The following is a 14171-nucleotide window of genomic DNA, read 5'->3' as shown; positions in this document are numbered from 1 at the left end:
TGGTATTTTCGCCTCCTGTCTGGTAAAAAAAATTCAGAAACTACCAGACACCTAAAATGTCCAGTATTTTCTGTTTTTTTCTCCTGCCAGGAGATGAAAATACCGGACACCTGATAACCCTATGACATACTGAGCACTGGGCCCAGCCCCCGGACTGCCTGCTTACCTGGTTCCGCAGAGAAGCTCCCTTCTGGCTCGACCAAGAAAACAAGATGGCCATCGGCAAAAAACCTAAAGACCTGAACAAGGGGAAGCAATACCTTCCCTGGGTCTTAGTGCTCAACCTCTTTTCTTCCTATCCCTATTCTGACTCTGCACGCAATTAAAGGGGCCATGCTGTTTTATTTTATATATTTATTTTTTTGCTTAATAACTCTTGGGATCCTTTTTTTAATTTTTGTTCAACAACTTTGGTCACCCCTCCTTCCCCCCCGAACAGAATTTCACCCCCCTGGTGTTTTTTTTTGGGGGGGGAGGGGGATGTTCGGTATTTTTGTTGAAACCATCTGGCAAGCCTAAGAACATGGGCTTTTTTTAAAAACCACATGACTTAATTCTACAACATAGTGGCAAAAATGCCAAACTTGGTCTACTTTAGAATTTCTCACAATGGAGCTTCACTGCAGTTCAGCTACACCTATGGCATTTAGTAATGTAGACAAGGCCTAAGTACCCAACTCCCATAGTGCTACTGAATGCAAACATACTCATAAGTCATTCAGCCAGTTGGTGGGCAATTCCTTCCCAAAGCTGCATCAGAGCCAACTTCATTCTAGCTATTTCCTCCTCTTTTCCAGATGCTTCAAGACAATTCAGATGGCAGTGGTTTCCAAATAAGCCTAATGACTACTTCATAACTTCTCGGAGCCATACTGCACAGAGGAGTATAAATTCTCAGAAAATACCGCAAAAGAGTTGTAAATAAAGGAACCCTAATATTCAGACCTTTTCAAAATTACAGGAGGCACTGGAAATTAGTTTTGACAAGCAGGTAGACAAATCCAGTGGATATTGCTAGATACTTTAACTACTCAGACTACATCTATACTACATACCCCTGGAGCCAGTGTATAGCATACATGTGGTTACATGTGACAGTGAAAAGCAGGCCATGTCCACACTGCAATGTGTGGCTATGAGTCAGTGAAAGGCTCTGGCAGAGGCAAGATAGTGGGAAAAGATTGAAGACAGCTCCCCACTGCGGGAGCCATTCATGGCTGTGAGGAAAGTTTCTGGCAGAGGGAGGCACCGGGATCTTTCCCTGCTGCAGGGAAGGGATCCATCAGCAGGGAGCTGGCAGCGCTTTCCCCCACTGCCAGGTCTTTTCCCCCACAAGGAGGGAAAGGCTCCACGGAAAACTGCTGGAGCCTTTCCCAGCTATTGTGCAGTTGCCAGAGCCTTTTCCTGCAGAAAGGCAGTAGGACAGTACACTGCTAAAAAGCGCTGTGTAGACAAGGAGGCATGACTTGGGCTAGTAAAAAGCTATGCAAATACAACTAAGGGTAGTCTGCACTCTTCTTTTGCACACATTTTTTAAACAAGCAACAACAAATCTCAATTCTTATCCTTCTGAATTTACAAACATGTTTCTATTGTTTTATATAAAAGGCATCCTATATTTGATAGTTATGGCATTTATTTAAATGTCCAATGAACTATGTTTAGTAATATTACCTGTATATCCATATCTTGTGAACTAATATGGTCAGAGTTTTGAGATAAAACAGATTCTGCCTCTTGACTTGTTTGGCTGCTTTTTTCTTCATCTGAATAATGAAGAGGAATAAATGCATCAAACAAGCTTACAAAATGGAACCATAAACATCAGAATCACAGCAGTACATGAAGTATAATTCACAGCAGAACACCACTATTAAGATGTTTCTTATGATCATGGTTAAGATTCAGCCATTACATTCACTTCAGAGAAAATAATCAGATATGCTAAAGTCCTAGTGAAGACAAAACAGTACATGTCATTTAAAAAAAAAAGAATTCGAACAAAAGACAACCTGGAAGACATTCCTCACACTATGTATAGAGGTAATATTATATTTGTATCCTAACTGAAAGGAGTCAATGTGGAAATACTAATTGCATAGTCTGTCTCTTAACATTTAGTGCCCCACTCTGTAGTTAATTTGTTGTATGACCTTTGGCAAATCACTTAATCTGCCTCCATCAGTCTCTCCACCTGTAAAATGGAGATAATATTTCTCTACTTCACAGAGATGCTGTGAAGCTTAATTCATGAAAGTGCGACATCCTCAGATGGTAGATGCCAGAACAATCTGAAGTCTTATTATTATTATCTATAAAATTAAAATATAGTTAATTATCTATCTCAACGGGACTATAGTTACGTTTTTATGAATGCTTGTCCTTTGAAATCCTGTGATATAGGCGCTAAACAAGTACAATGTATATTTTAGTGGGAAACTATCACAGTGCTTGAGAAATGGTTAGAAAAATTTGATCTCAAAAAACATAAATGAAGGTACACTAGTCTAATAATAGTCTCATTCTTTTGTTTTTTAGATCCAAGAATCACTAGTTTTCACTATAAAATAGTTAGTCCATCTGCTATATACACCCTTTACTAAAAACAAAACGAAGCAGGAGATAAGAAAATTTCCCTTCTTGCCTCTCCCCTGCAGTCTGAGTAACTCCCTCCCATACTTCTTTTATTCTAAGGCTGTTTTTATTAAAGGGTTTTTAACCTTTTGCAAAGTAAAGGCCATATTTTATGCTGAGCAATTTTTAAATTTTGTCCCGAGGCAATAGTTTGGCTGGCAGTCTAAAAGGGTTAATAGTGCCTCTCCTATCTTGTTACTTACCTGTCTCCTCCATTGCAGATGGGGCCTGCCTTTGGGGCTCAGATCAGACATATTCCAGGATCCTTTTACACAATTCCTGTAGTTCCTTTGAAGCACTGCAACATCTGCATAGAGATCTGGAGGCACATTTGAGCCCCAAAGGAGCTGCTGGGCTGGCAATGGATTTCACTTTAACCTGAACCAGAGTTTCAGTTACCTATGATTTTCAGCAGCAGCCAGGAGTCTGTCCACTGGATGCTCAAGTAACTGTTTCAGCTAGTTAGAAAGGATCTGTGTTGTATTTTTCAGTCCCAAACAGCAGATACTGGCTAATCTGTTTAATGAACACCCATTTTAGCAGAGAAGGTACATAAATACAAAGAAACCAGTTTTTAAACTACAGTAAGCGAAGCAGGGATGAAAGGACTCTATAAGCAAGAAAAGAAAGGACAACACACATGCAAGTTTATTGAAATCAGATTTTAAAGTCTACATAGCATTGAGCTGAATACATAGCAATAAAAGCAATGATGATGTCAATAGTCAATTGCTAACAAGATAATAGTATTTTTGGTGTCAAAATTGATGACAAAAGCAATGGGAGTCAATTTTAGTTCCTTGTCCTATCATCTTACACTTAGCCATTGAAAGTCCTGATATTTTTATTTATATACAGAGAGAGAGAATACGGTGTAAATAGAGCTTCTGGAATACAGTTTAAACCAGTAAAATTAAAGCATATATTTGAAGTATGAGTTATTTGTATTAATATCGATAAACACCAGACTTCACAATTTCACCATGTTCAACATTTTCTTCACATAGACTAAATCCACAGCTGGTGTAAGTTGGCACAGCATCATGGAAACCAATGCTGTGTCAATTTACATCGGATGATGATCTGGCCCAAGATTGTTTTCTCACATTAAAAATGCTAAATGGCAAAAAAATCTAAAATCAATTTCAGAATGTTTATTATGCATTATTGCATTTAATTTTTAATGGCTGAACTGCTGTGTACATATGACTTACTGTTTTAAACAGATGTACAGTTGTGCAATAGGACACTACCGAAAGCTGACATCAATGCAGGAGAAGCTGACTGCTATTTCTTGTATTCCATCTATGGCAGCCTTAGGGTAGCTACTTGACAGCAATTACTCAATTTTGGGAAAATACAGTCTCTAACCCTACCCTGCTACTATATCCCCTATGAAGTCAATGAAAGGTGAGATTACTCAACATCTTGCAGGAATGGTACTTTAGTATATAGTATAACACCACGGTGAGTTATTTTAGATAATGTGAAATCATGCTGCAATTCTCAAATTTATATTCAATACGGGAAACCAAATATTAATGGATTATAGTTCATTTAAGTGACAAACACACACCAACAGAATCAATACATTCAAGCAAATAACCACCAAACTCCCACAACAATACAAGCTGAGTTCCCTATATGTAAGCCATTTCATATATATTAATTAATTATCAAAATTTTCTTAAAAGTAACTTTCCAAATTCTACAGACATATTCCTAGTTCATCTTTTATATACTTAAAATGAAGACTCCGAAGAGACGCTTTAACAAAAACTCTTGGACATTTTAAGTTTATCTTTAATCTCATGAAATGTATGCCAAAACAATATCCTAAAAATCTGAAGACTTCTGAGCCCTGGAATGGGGTTTCAAAAATTATGCTTCATGGTTAGAAACCTTACTAACTTATAGTTAGATTATAAATTTATTATCTTAACTTATAATAATTCAGCATGATTTAACAAAAAAAAAGCTATAATCACTATTAGAAGATAAAATGTTGATGCAATGTGCAGGTGAGCAAAAATGCACATATTATAGTACAGTATGTGATTTCTCCTGGGGTATCACAGATGGGCACCTTCACAGATATGATCAAATGCCACCGTGATTAATCCAACGGTATTTCTCATTACAAACAGGCTTGCAGATATCACAAGTTAATTAATACATACCTCTGGTTTTCATATAAATATTGATATGTTGTTTCTGATTTTACCCTAAAATTTAACTCCCTAATGGCTCCTCCATCTAACACAGCCAAATCCAGTTGCATCATTGTTATTTCTACATGTACCATACATGTGTGATCTGGAAGAACATTATCTATTGCAACTGTAAGTGAAGTAAGAAAGACTTCAACCAAAAGAAAATTAAAAGGATTCTACGCTTGCTGGGTTGGGGGTAGAAGTGAAAATCAGCAGGATCAAACAGCCAGCCCAATAAGAAGCCTGATGAAAACCTCTTGAATCATTCTCTCGATATCATAGTGTTTTCTAGCTACCAATTCCTGACTCCACATAGAGTAACAGCCAAATTACTATAATTATCATGAAATGTAAGTGGCATATCAACATTACGGTAAACATAGATTTTTGTATACTCTTTCATTTTTATTGCCCTATATTAGATTTTAAAAGGAAAAAACAATAAGCTGCAATCTCTATTTACAAGGGCTATGGCAAGTTAAACAGCCTGAAAATTCTCTATTATAGCTATTTATACATGAACATAGCATTTCTTGTACAAAAGAGTGTGGCTTACATTTTAAACACTCAGACTTTGAATTCATTCAAGATATAATGGACCATATTTTCTGATAGTAAATTAATACAGCTTCATTCTCTTTATAGCAGCAGACAATTTGGTTCTACATTTTCAAAGCAGTGTACAAATGGTGTACACACAGAAAAACAGTACTGATCCTGCAAGATATACCCATGTCAAAATATGCTTTTTAAAGATGACAGGAAAGAGGAAGGAATTACATTTATGCCTTTTTTCAATGTGCTATTTTTTACATAAAAATATTGGGTCACCTGTTTTTCTTAGTATTCTTTATGGATGGCTGAAGATCCAACATATTTATGGCATCACACCACATAAGTGAACTTTGATTAACTGAGAGCAGAAGTGATTTTTATACAGAGTGTTTAAAATGTTACCTTTCTGTTAAACAAACTATCCTTTAACACCTAACAAACAACATGAATAACACTCTTATTAAATAATCAATTCAGGTACAGATTTTGGAAAATTTACCAAATAAAATAGAAATTTCCAATAAAGAAAACATGCAAAATGACAGCAAATAGAGGCCATACAATTTTTTGTAACCTCCAAGAACCTAGTACATTAATTAATTTGGTTGAATATGTTATATTAATAAATGCGAGTTAGTTTTATTATTTACTTTGATTTAAAAAACAAAAACAAAACAAAAAAACAAGAAAAAAAAATTTCCTCTTGGCTGCTTTGGCCAGATACAACAGATGAACTCTTCAAAGCATGCATACAATACCTACTAAGAATTTACTGGTACAACTTATAGTGTTTTAAAGGAAAACCATAACTTATTAAAAAGCATTATAATAACTTTTTTTAGTTTAAAGATGATGAAGAATCATCAATAATGTAATGATTATTCAATATAATAAAATACCAAATTATTAATTCAGAACTCTTACTGTTAGGTGACATACGCCCAATTTATCTACAAAATTTCAGCAACTTCAATTCTGTTTTTTCCTCAGAATTATTCCCCAGGGTTGTGTTCAAAGTTGTGTGACAATAAAGTTGCTTCTCAGCATTTGAATGAATGAGAAGAGTTGTGGGCTTTCAAAGTTTTCAGTTAAACATCAAGTCAAATTGAAGATCTCTGCCTTTTTCTTCAAGGCAGAACCAATGGATCTTGGTTCAAGACACTTAAGAGATCATCTGTAGTTCAGGGATAAGGACAGTTAATATATCTACTCCTCAAGCCCAATGGAGCTGTAGCAACCCTACAGTTAATCTGTGCAAGAGCCAGAGCCAGTTTCTTCCAAAACTGTGCAACAAAATTCTATGGGAACTAAGAACTATATTACTTCCCATTTTTCCAGCTACTTTCTTTCTACATTCAACCTTGTCTCCATAACACATACAGCATTACAGGGAACAAAGAAATTAAACAATTTTCCCGAGGAAGAGAAGTGGGGGGGAAGGGAAAGACTCACACATGACAAATGTTATTCATGTTGTTTATTGCATTCTGGAAAGTGCTCAGATGATATAGTGAAAAAGGCTGTATAAGAACATGAATAGAATACTTGTTGCTTTACAATAAATTCTATTATTTTATGTTATATTTAGAATAATCCTAATATATGCATTTTTTGACAAATAATAGAACTCGCCATAAAACAAATAAAGTCCATAGCTTCTTTCAATCATTCAGATGTTCATCAGGACTAATTTACCATAAATTATGGACTTGGATCTTGCAGTCCTTGGTCAATGAAAACTCAGATAGAAGTCAGTGGAAATTTTGAGAGTCAGGACTGTCAGATTAGGCCTTCATCAGCACCTAGACTCTCTGAGCGCCAGCTCTCAATGAGAGACCAGAACGGGTCACAGCTACAAAGGTATTTAAAATATTGACAAGTATTTCTTAAGGTTTGAATATTTAGTGTCTTTTTCTAAATATTCATTTGGCCTTTTAAAAACCCAAACCTGATCCTAATTTACATGGGTTTAGAACAGGGGTCTCCAAACTACGGCCCGGGGGCCGGATGCGGCCCGCGAGGCCCTCTCATCCGGCCCGTGGAGACCTTTTTGGATTCAAAGGCAGAAGAAGTGAGATTGTTTCAAAACCCATTTGAAGCAGATGTGGCCAGTTGCCCAGATGAACTGCAGCTGGAAGTCATTGAGTTGCAAGCAAATGACCTCCTTAGGGACAAGTTCAAAATAGGACTGGTGGGTTTTTACCAGTTTTTGCCCAAGGAAGACTTTCCTAATGTCAAAACTTTTGCATCAAGGTACCTTTCAATCTTTGGAACAACATACCTGTGTGAACAAACATTTTCAAGAATGAAATACGTGAAGAACAATTTGAGAACAAACTTGTCCGATGATAATCTCAGGTCACTGTTGATGTTAGGGACAACAAATCTAAAGCCAGAAATGTCTGCTATTTTGGCATCCAGGAAACAATTTCACCATTCACACTAATACAGGTGTTCATGTGTAGTGTATGAATGTGTTATTAAATAATAACTGAATAAAATAATATTAAATAAATAATTAAAAACAACATCCATGTTTTGATTGTTTTTTATTTGGACCTCAAGTGTGTAGTCGGCCCCCGAACTGCTGTTTGATAGTTAATGCGGCCCTCGGGCTGAAAAGTTTGGAGACCCCTGGTTTAGAAGATCCTTTCAGATGACTATGTACCCAGCCAACTGATCCTGAAGAAAGATGACCCAGCATACAATGTTAGGAAAGAGAGGATCCACCTATACTACAGTCAAGAGGTTGGCGCATCTGCAGTAGACTTGTACTAATGATTTTTCTCCTCTCACAGCCCTATTTATATTCCCAATACTGTCCTTCACTTAGGTCTGCAAAAACACTCCAGCAAGCTCCAGAGACAAGGAGAAGAATACAATAAAATGACTGAGTTCCTTAATCTTTTTAACATGGTGGTTCTTTGCAGAGATGAGAATTGACAGACTGGCTAGGAGAATGTTCTTTCCTTCATTTTCTTCCCCAAGGCTGACCGTTTTAGAATATCGGGGTGACTGGTGATACATGTAGTAACACTTTAGTAGTGCTCATACTTATTCTGTTAGGGTATGTCTACACTTGCACCCTCTTTCGAGACAGGGATGCAAATGAAGCCATTCGAAATTGCAAATGAAGCCAGGATTTAAATATCCCACACTTCATTTGCATAATCGCATTATGGAGCTATTTCGAAATAACAGACATTGTTAAGACACGGTTATTTCGAGAGAAAACCCTTCTCTCAAAATAACTGGTAAACCTCATTGTATGAGGAATAAGGGCTATTTCGAGAGAAGGGTTCTCTCTCAAAATAACCACGTCTTAACAGTGTCTGTTATTTCAAAGTAGCGCTATTTCGAAATCGTGCCATAATGTGATTACACAAATGAAGCGTGGGATATTTAAATCCCGGCTTCATTTGCAATTTCAAATGTCTTCATTTACATCCCTCTCTTGAAAAAGGGGCAAGTGTAGACATAACCTTATTGATTATTTAAAAAAAAAATTTAAAGGTAGTATCTCTGCAACAAAACAAATTCACAACAAACTCTTCAGTGCTTCTTAAGAGAGGCCAGCGGATGACAGTGCATCATTGAGAGAACTTTTCCCACTCTTCAGATACATACACCAACTTTATTATTACAATCATTATTGTTTATTTGTGCTATGACAGAGATAGATTGTATGAACTTCAAGTTAGAAACTAGGTACAAGATTATAGACAGAGGAAACAATGAGATCATACTGGTCACTTGATAAACAGCGCTCACAGCTAACTAGGTGCCTAATTATTCTCAGGCATCAGAATCACTTTCAAAATGAAACCTTCCGTTAACAGCCCAGTTGCAGATGATATGGGGAAGCGTGTCTATTGCTTTAACTTTATTTATATAACGCTTCTGATCCTGAAAGATCCTCCAATTTCAACAGTGACAAGCATATCATAACCAGAAACAACAGCTGTCAAACCTTCTCAACCCGGTCCTCAGCCCATCTCCATGCCAGACTGTCATTATGTGTTTTCTGCTTGATCTAGAAAGTCTCAGAGGGGTAGGATATAGAAAGCTTACAGCTAGACTGTTCCAAAAGGTCCCTTTCCAACCCTATAAAATAATTACATATTTTGGAATTAAAAAATGAATGTAGCCAAACTGATTTGAATCCATATATTTTACTCTGTTTTTACCTGCTTGAATACTTGGCTCCTGTGGTGGCTTGAGAATATCATCAGGATGTGGTTTGCAGAGACCATGGAAAGGCCCCAGGTCAAAACAGTCATGAAGCAACTGTATATTCACTTCAGCGCAAACACTCATGAGCCCTACTGCCATGCCATCATCCTAAAATATCAAAATAACATGATTACACTCAGAAAAGCTGTAAGTCATATAACAACATGAATTTGGAGCACAAGAACAAGCCATTCATATACTTTTTATCTTTAAATCCCCTCTTAAAAAAAAGCTACTTTATACAAAAATTTGAAAAATGTAAATAAGAATAACCGGACTGGACCAGCATGAAGGTCTGACTAGGTCAGTACCTAGTCTCTGATGATGGCTAATACCAGATACTTCACAGAAAGACACAAGTAAGTGTAATAATCTTGACTTTAAAATGCACAGGGGAAGAATTAAAAAATGTGGGGGTTTTGTGTTTTTACATGTACCATTTATAAATAATTTAGATTTAAAATATAACTATAGATGGTGCTTTGTACTTAAACATTTCAGAAAAGGTTCTTGCTCAATCTAAAACCATTTTAAAGTAAAATCTGGATGTAGCTAAAGACAGTGGTTGTCTAATTACTAAACATTAGTGTACACATTTTGTTGTGCTCTTAAATGGAAGAAAATATTTTATTTCCTGGTGACATGGCTTAATTCAAGGGGCAGGAAGCACAAAAATATAAGCACTACATAATTCTAAGTTTTGAACATATCAAGCAACAAATGGCAATGGATACAGCAGCAGATACGTGAGTGATAAGGACCTTGTATTGATGAAATAGCAGGTGACATTGGTTTAGTGAATAGAATTACAACTTTCCTGCAAGTTACAAGATTAAACAAGAAACAGACATTGACAATAAAAATAAGACCATAAGAATAGTCATACTAAGTCAGAGCAACGATCCATCTAGAAAGACCAGTGTCCGGTCTTCCAACAGCGGCCAATATCAGGTGCCCATAGAGGGAATGAACAGAACAGGGAATCAACATTGATTTTTCACTAAAACAGGCGGGCAGAAGATAGGAACTTAATTTTGAGTATTATATGCAATCTATTGATAAATAACCACTATATGTATTTTTTCCTCTTATATTTAATAAAATCTTGTGATGAAAGGCTGGATTTGTCCGGCTGTCTTATCAAGCCATCAACGCTTCAATAAAAATAAAAAAGTTCATTTTTTCCCCAAACAACAAGTGATTGTTTGTTAGTCTTGTTTGCCTAACTGAACAAAAGATGGGTCTCTGCAGTTGTCTGGCTGCTATGTAATTTTAGGCCCAAGGCTCAGCAGAGGCTGATTAACCAATCCATCTACCATATGTGCAAAAAGAGGTTGCCAGCTTCATTCTCTGCAGGGAAAATTGGCATCTATCTTGGTTCACATGGAGGTGTCTTTCCAATCTGCAGCAGCACTGGTGAATCTATCCTATGAAGGCCTGAAGCATCTTTTGCTGGTTTCATATTGAGCTATAAATGTATGTTAGAAATACATTATTTATAAGATAGCTATTGGTAATGTGTTATTACACTAAAGGCTTATTGTTTACTGCGTGGTTTCAAACTGCTGTGATTGCTTTTTAAAGGGTTTGTTTGGGTTTTTTACAGCATTTTGCTACAGGAAGCAGATTTCTGCAGGTAAAGTAAGTTATATCTCCTATCTGCTATAATACTTCATAGAATTACAAAACACAGCAACTAGATAACATGAAATAAAACGCTTGGTTAAAAATGCATTCTCCCGAGACAATGCAAAATATTAATGTTTTAAAAACTCTTTCATGCCAGCCACTCTCAGTTTCCTTTTAATTAAGAAACTAATTCCTGATTTTTGGAGATTGCATACATTTTCCTGCATGGATCAAGATACGGAAACTAACTACAATATTCACTCATCTTGTCCATCTCTAGCATCTATGATTCTACCTTAAGGATATATTTTTGACTATGTATCCTTGGTTACCAGTCATCACATGCAATATTAATGTTGCTAGTGAATGTAATTTGGTTATTTATAGTGCAAAGTGTGTAAAATAACAATAACTGATTTAAGATCACCTCTTCCAATTGTCTCAGAAAAAAATCTACTGAATGGTCTAAATTGTAGCTTCCTTTATCTCACCATGAGAATCAAAATATACAAATTAAATCACTGGAGGATGGAGGGTAGCTACAGTCAACCATTGGAGGCACTGCTTCAGGAGCACTCAGACTGCTTTAGGAGAAGCACTGAAAAGCAGAGCTGGCCTACACGTTCCCCTTGTGCTAGGATAAACACAAAACTATATAGCCCTTTACCATACTGCTCATGGTATGTCCAGCCAACTCTGCTGGTTTCTACATGGGAAGGGAAGAACTGTGACTTCCTGACCCTTTTCAATTAGTTTTCTTGATAGGAGCATCTCAGCAGTACTCTCTACGCTTCCTTGACCAGAGGGTCTGCAGTTCTGGATATTTCTTTTAGTAGCAACACAAAGGCAGGGGCAGGATGCTCTTAACTGCCTCACACAGAAGAGCTGCCCAAGATCTAGCTCTCAGTCAAGAATAAATTAGTACATATCCATTCCTTTCTCAAAAAAAAAAAAAAAAAGTTCTCCTGAGACAAACAATTATTATTTTATTTTTGCTACTGTAATTATTACTGATTCACTTGTCATGTTCCAGCCTTAAAACAGATATCCACTCCAAAGAGAGAATCATTTTCCTGGAAGAACTGGAAACTAACTAGGAATGTGGCTGAATTGCTCAAGTGTCAAATGGCTATCAAAATTATTTTTTATACTTTCTAATCATAGTAAGTCCTACTTAGTTCTTTTTTATTCAAGAAGTCAGTGCACCAGCAGTTAGCCAAATACAGTGTAATGAATGCTAGGGATAACCAAACCTGTATGTGAAGGACCTACCTCACAAACAGCAGCATGATTTTCTTCATCTTGAGCTTCTATAAGTTCTGCAAGGAAGTAGTCTCCATAAGTTTCTCTCAGAATTTCGTTCTGGTGCATGAAAATAGGCATGAGATCATCATGGTCTTCCACCCTGTAATACAGATTTTCTCCATTACAGAATAGTGATAGAAATGTAGCCGTGTTAGTCTGGTGTAGCTGAAACAAAAAACTGGACTATGTAGCACTTAAAAGACTAACAAGATGGTTTATTAGGTGATGAGCTTTCGTGGGCCAGACCCACTTCCTCAGATCAAATAGTGGAAGAAAATTGGCACAACCATATATACCAAAGGATACAATAAAAAGGATACAATCAAAGGATACATATATCCTTTGGTATATATGATTGTGCCAATTTTCTACCACTATTTGATCTGAGGAAGTGGTTCTGGCCCACGAAAGCTCATCACCTAATAAACCATCTTGTTAGTCATTTAAGTGCTACATAGTCCTGTTTTTTGTTTCTCTATTACAGTCAGTGATGTCTTAAAACTTTCCAATACTAGAATACTGATTCTTTACTCCCTGGATGTTTCTACACTGCACTATTTCGAGATAACTAGCGTTATTTCAAAATAACAATGTGAGCATCTACACAATCATTTTGTTATTTTGAAATAATTTCAAAATGATGGCTGGCTTATTCCGAAATCTGTAAACCTCATTTTACATAAGAATAACACTTACTCCGAAATAGCTACAGTAAACTTCCGATAATCCGGCACCTTTAGGACCCAGGGGGAGCCGGATTATCAAATATGACGGACTATCAGAAGGGGGGGCTATGAGGGGTCTGGAGTGGGGTGGGAGGGGATGCCACCCCAGACCCCTCATAGCCCCCCCTTACCATAGTCTGGCTCTGCCCCAAGCGTCCCTGATTCAGCCGCTGCTGGTCAGTTTCAGCAGCAGCTGAATCGGGGATGCCTGCAATAGAGCAGCTGGGGTGCTGCTGGGTTGGTCCCACAGCGCCAAGGAGCGGCGCTACGGCACCAACCCAGCAGCACTCCAGTTGCTCTTGGGGACGCCTGGAACAGAGCAGCTGGGGTACTGCCGGGTTGGTCCCGCAGCGCCAAAGGACGGCGCTGCGGGACCAACCCGGCAGGACCCCAGCTGCTCTGCCCCAGGGGTCCCCGATTCAGCCGCTGCTGAAACAGATCAGAGGCTGATTCCAGGAAGCCCGGGGCAGAGCTGCTCTGCCCCGGGCTTCCTGGAATCAGCCGCTGATCTGTTTCAGCAGCGGCTGACTTGGGGACCCCCAGGGCAGAGCAGCTGGGGTCCTGCCGGGTTGGTCCCACAGCGCCGAGGGGCAGCGCTATGGGACCAACCCCGCAGCACCCCAGCTGCTCTGCCCCAGGCGTCTGGATTCAGCCTGCTGGTGAAACTGACGCTGCTGATCAGTTTCAGCAGCAGCTGAATCCCGATGCCTGGGGCAAAGCAGCTGGGGTGCTGCCGGATTGGTCCCGTAGCGCCACCCCTCGGCGCTGCGGGACCAACCCGGCAGGACCCCAGTTGCTCTATTGCAGGCATCCCCGATTCAGCTGCTGCTGAAACTGACCAGCAGCGGCTGAATCAGGGACTTATTTCGAAACAAGT

General features: G+C 38.1%; 1 protein-coding gene across 3 annotated transcripts in view; it reads right to left on the bottom strand.

Moving 5' to 3' along the window:
* CFAP61 (cilia and flagella associated protein 61) overlaps nucleotides 1-14171 on the bottom strand; it is a 200056-nt gene that overhangs the window by 159345 nt on the left and 26540 nt on the right. For all 3 annotated transcript variants that reach the window (XM_075925782.2, XM_075925780.2, XM_075925781.2), the window contains exons 7-9: nucleotides 12537-12669; nucleotides 9590-9743; nucleotides 1675-1766 (exon numbers count right to left, since the gene is read on the bottom strand). In XM_075925782.2, the coding sequence (XP_075781897.2) occupies nucleotides 1675-1766; nucleotides 9590-9743; nucleotides 12537-12669 (379 nt within the window). The remainder of the gene's footprint in view (nucleotides 1-1674; nucleotides 1767-9589; nucleotides 9744-12536; nucleotides 12670-14171) is intronic.

The sequence above is a fragment of the Pelodiscus sinensis genome, chromosome 3 (genome assembly GCF_052426305.1).
Source record: "Pelodiscus sinensis isolate ZL-2025 chromosome 3, ASM5242630v1, whole genome shotgun sequence".
NCBI classification, from domain to species: Eukaryota; Metazoa; Chordata; order Testudines; family Trionychidae; genus Pelodiscus; species Pelodiscus sinensis.
Note: the sequence above shows the minus strand (reverse complement) of the source record. Positions and strands in the feature narration are given on the sequence as shown.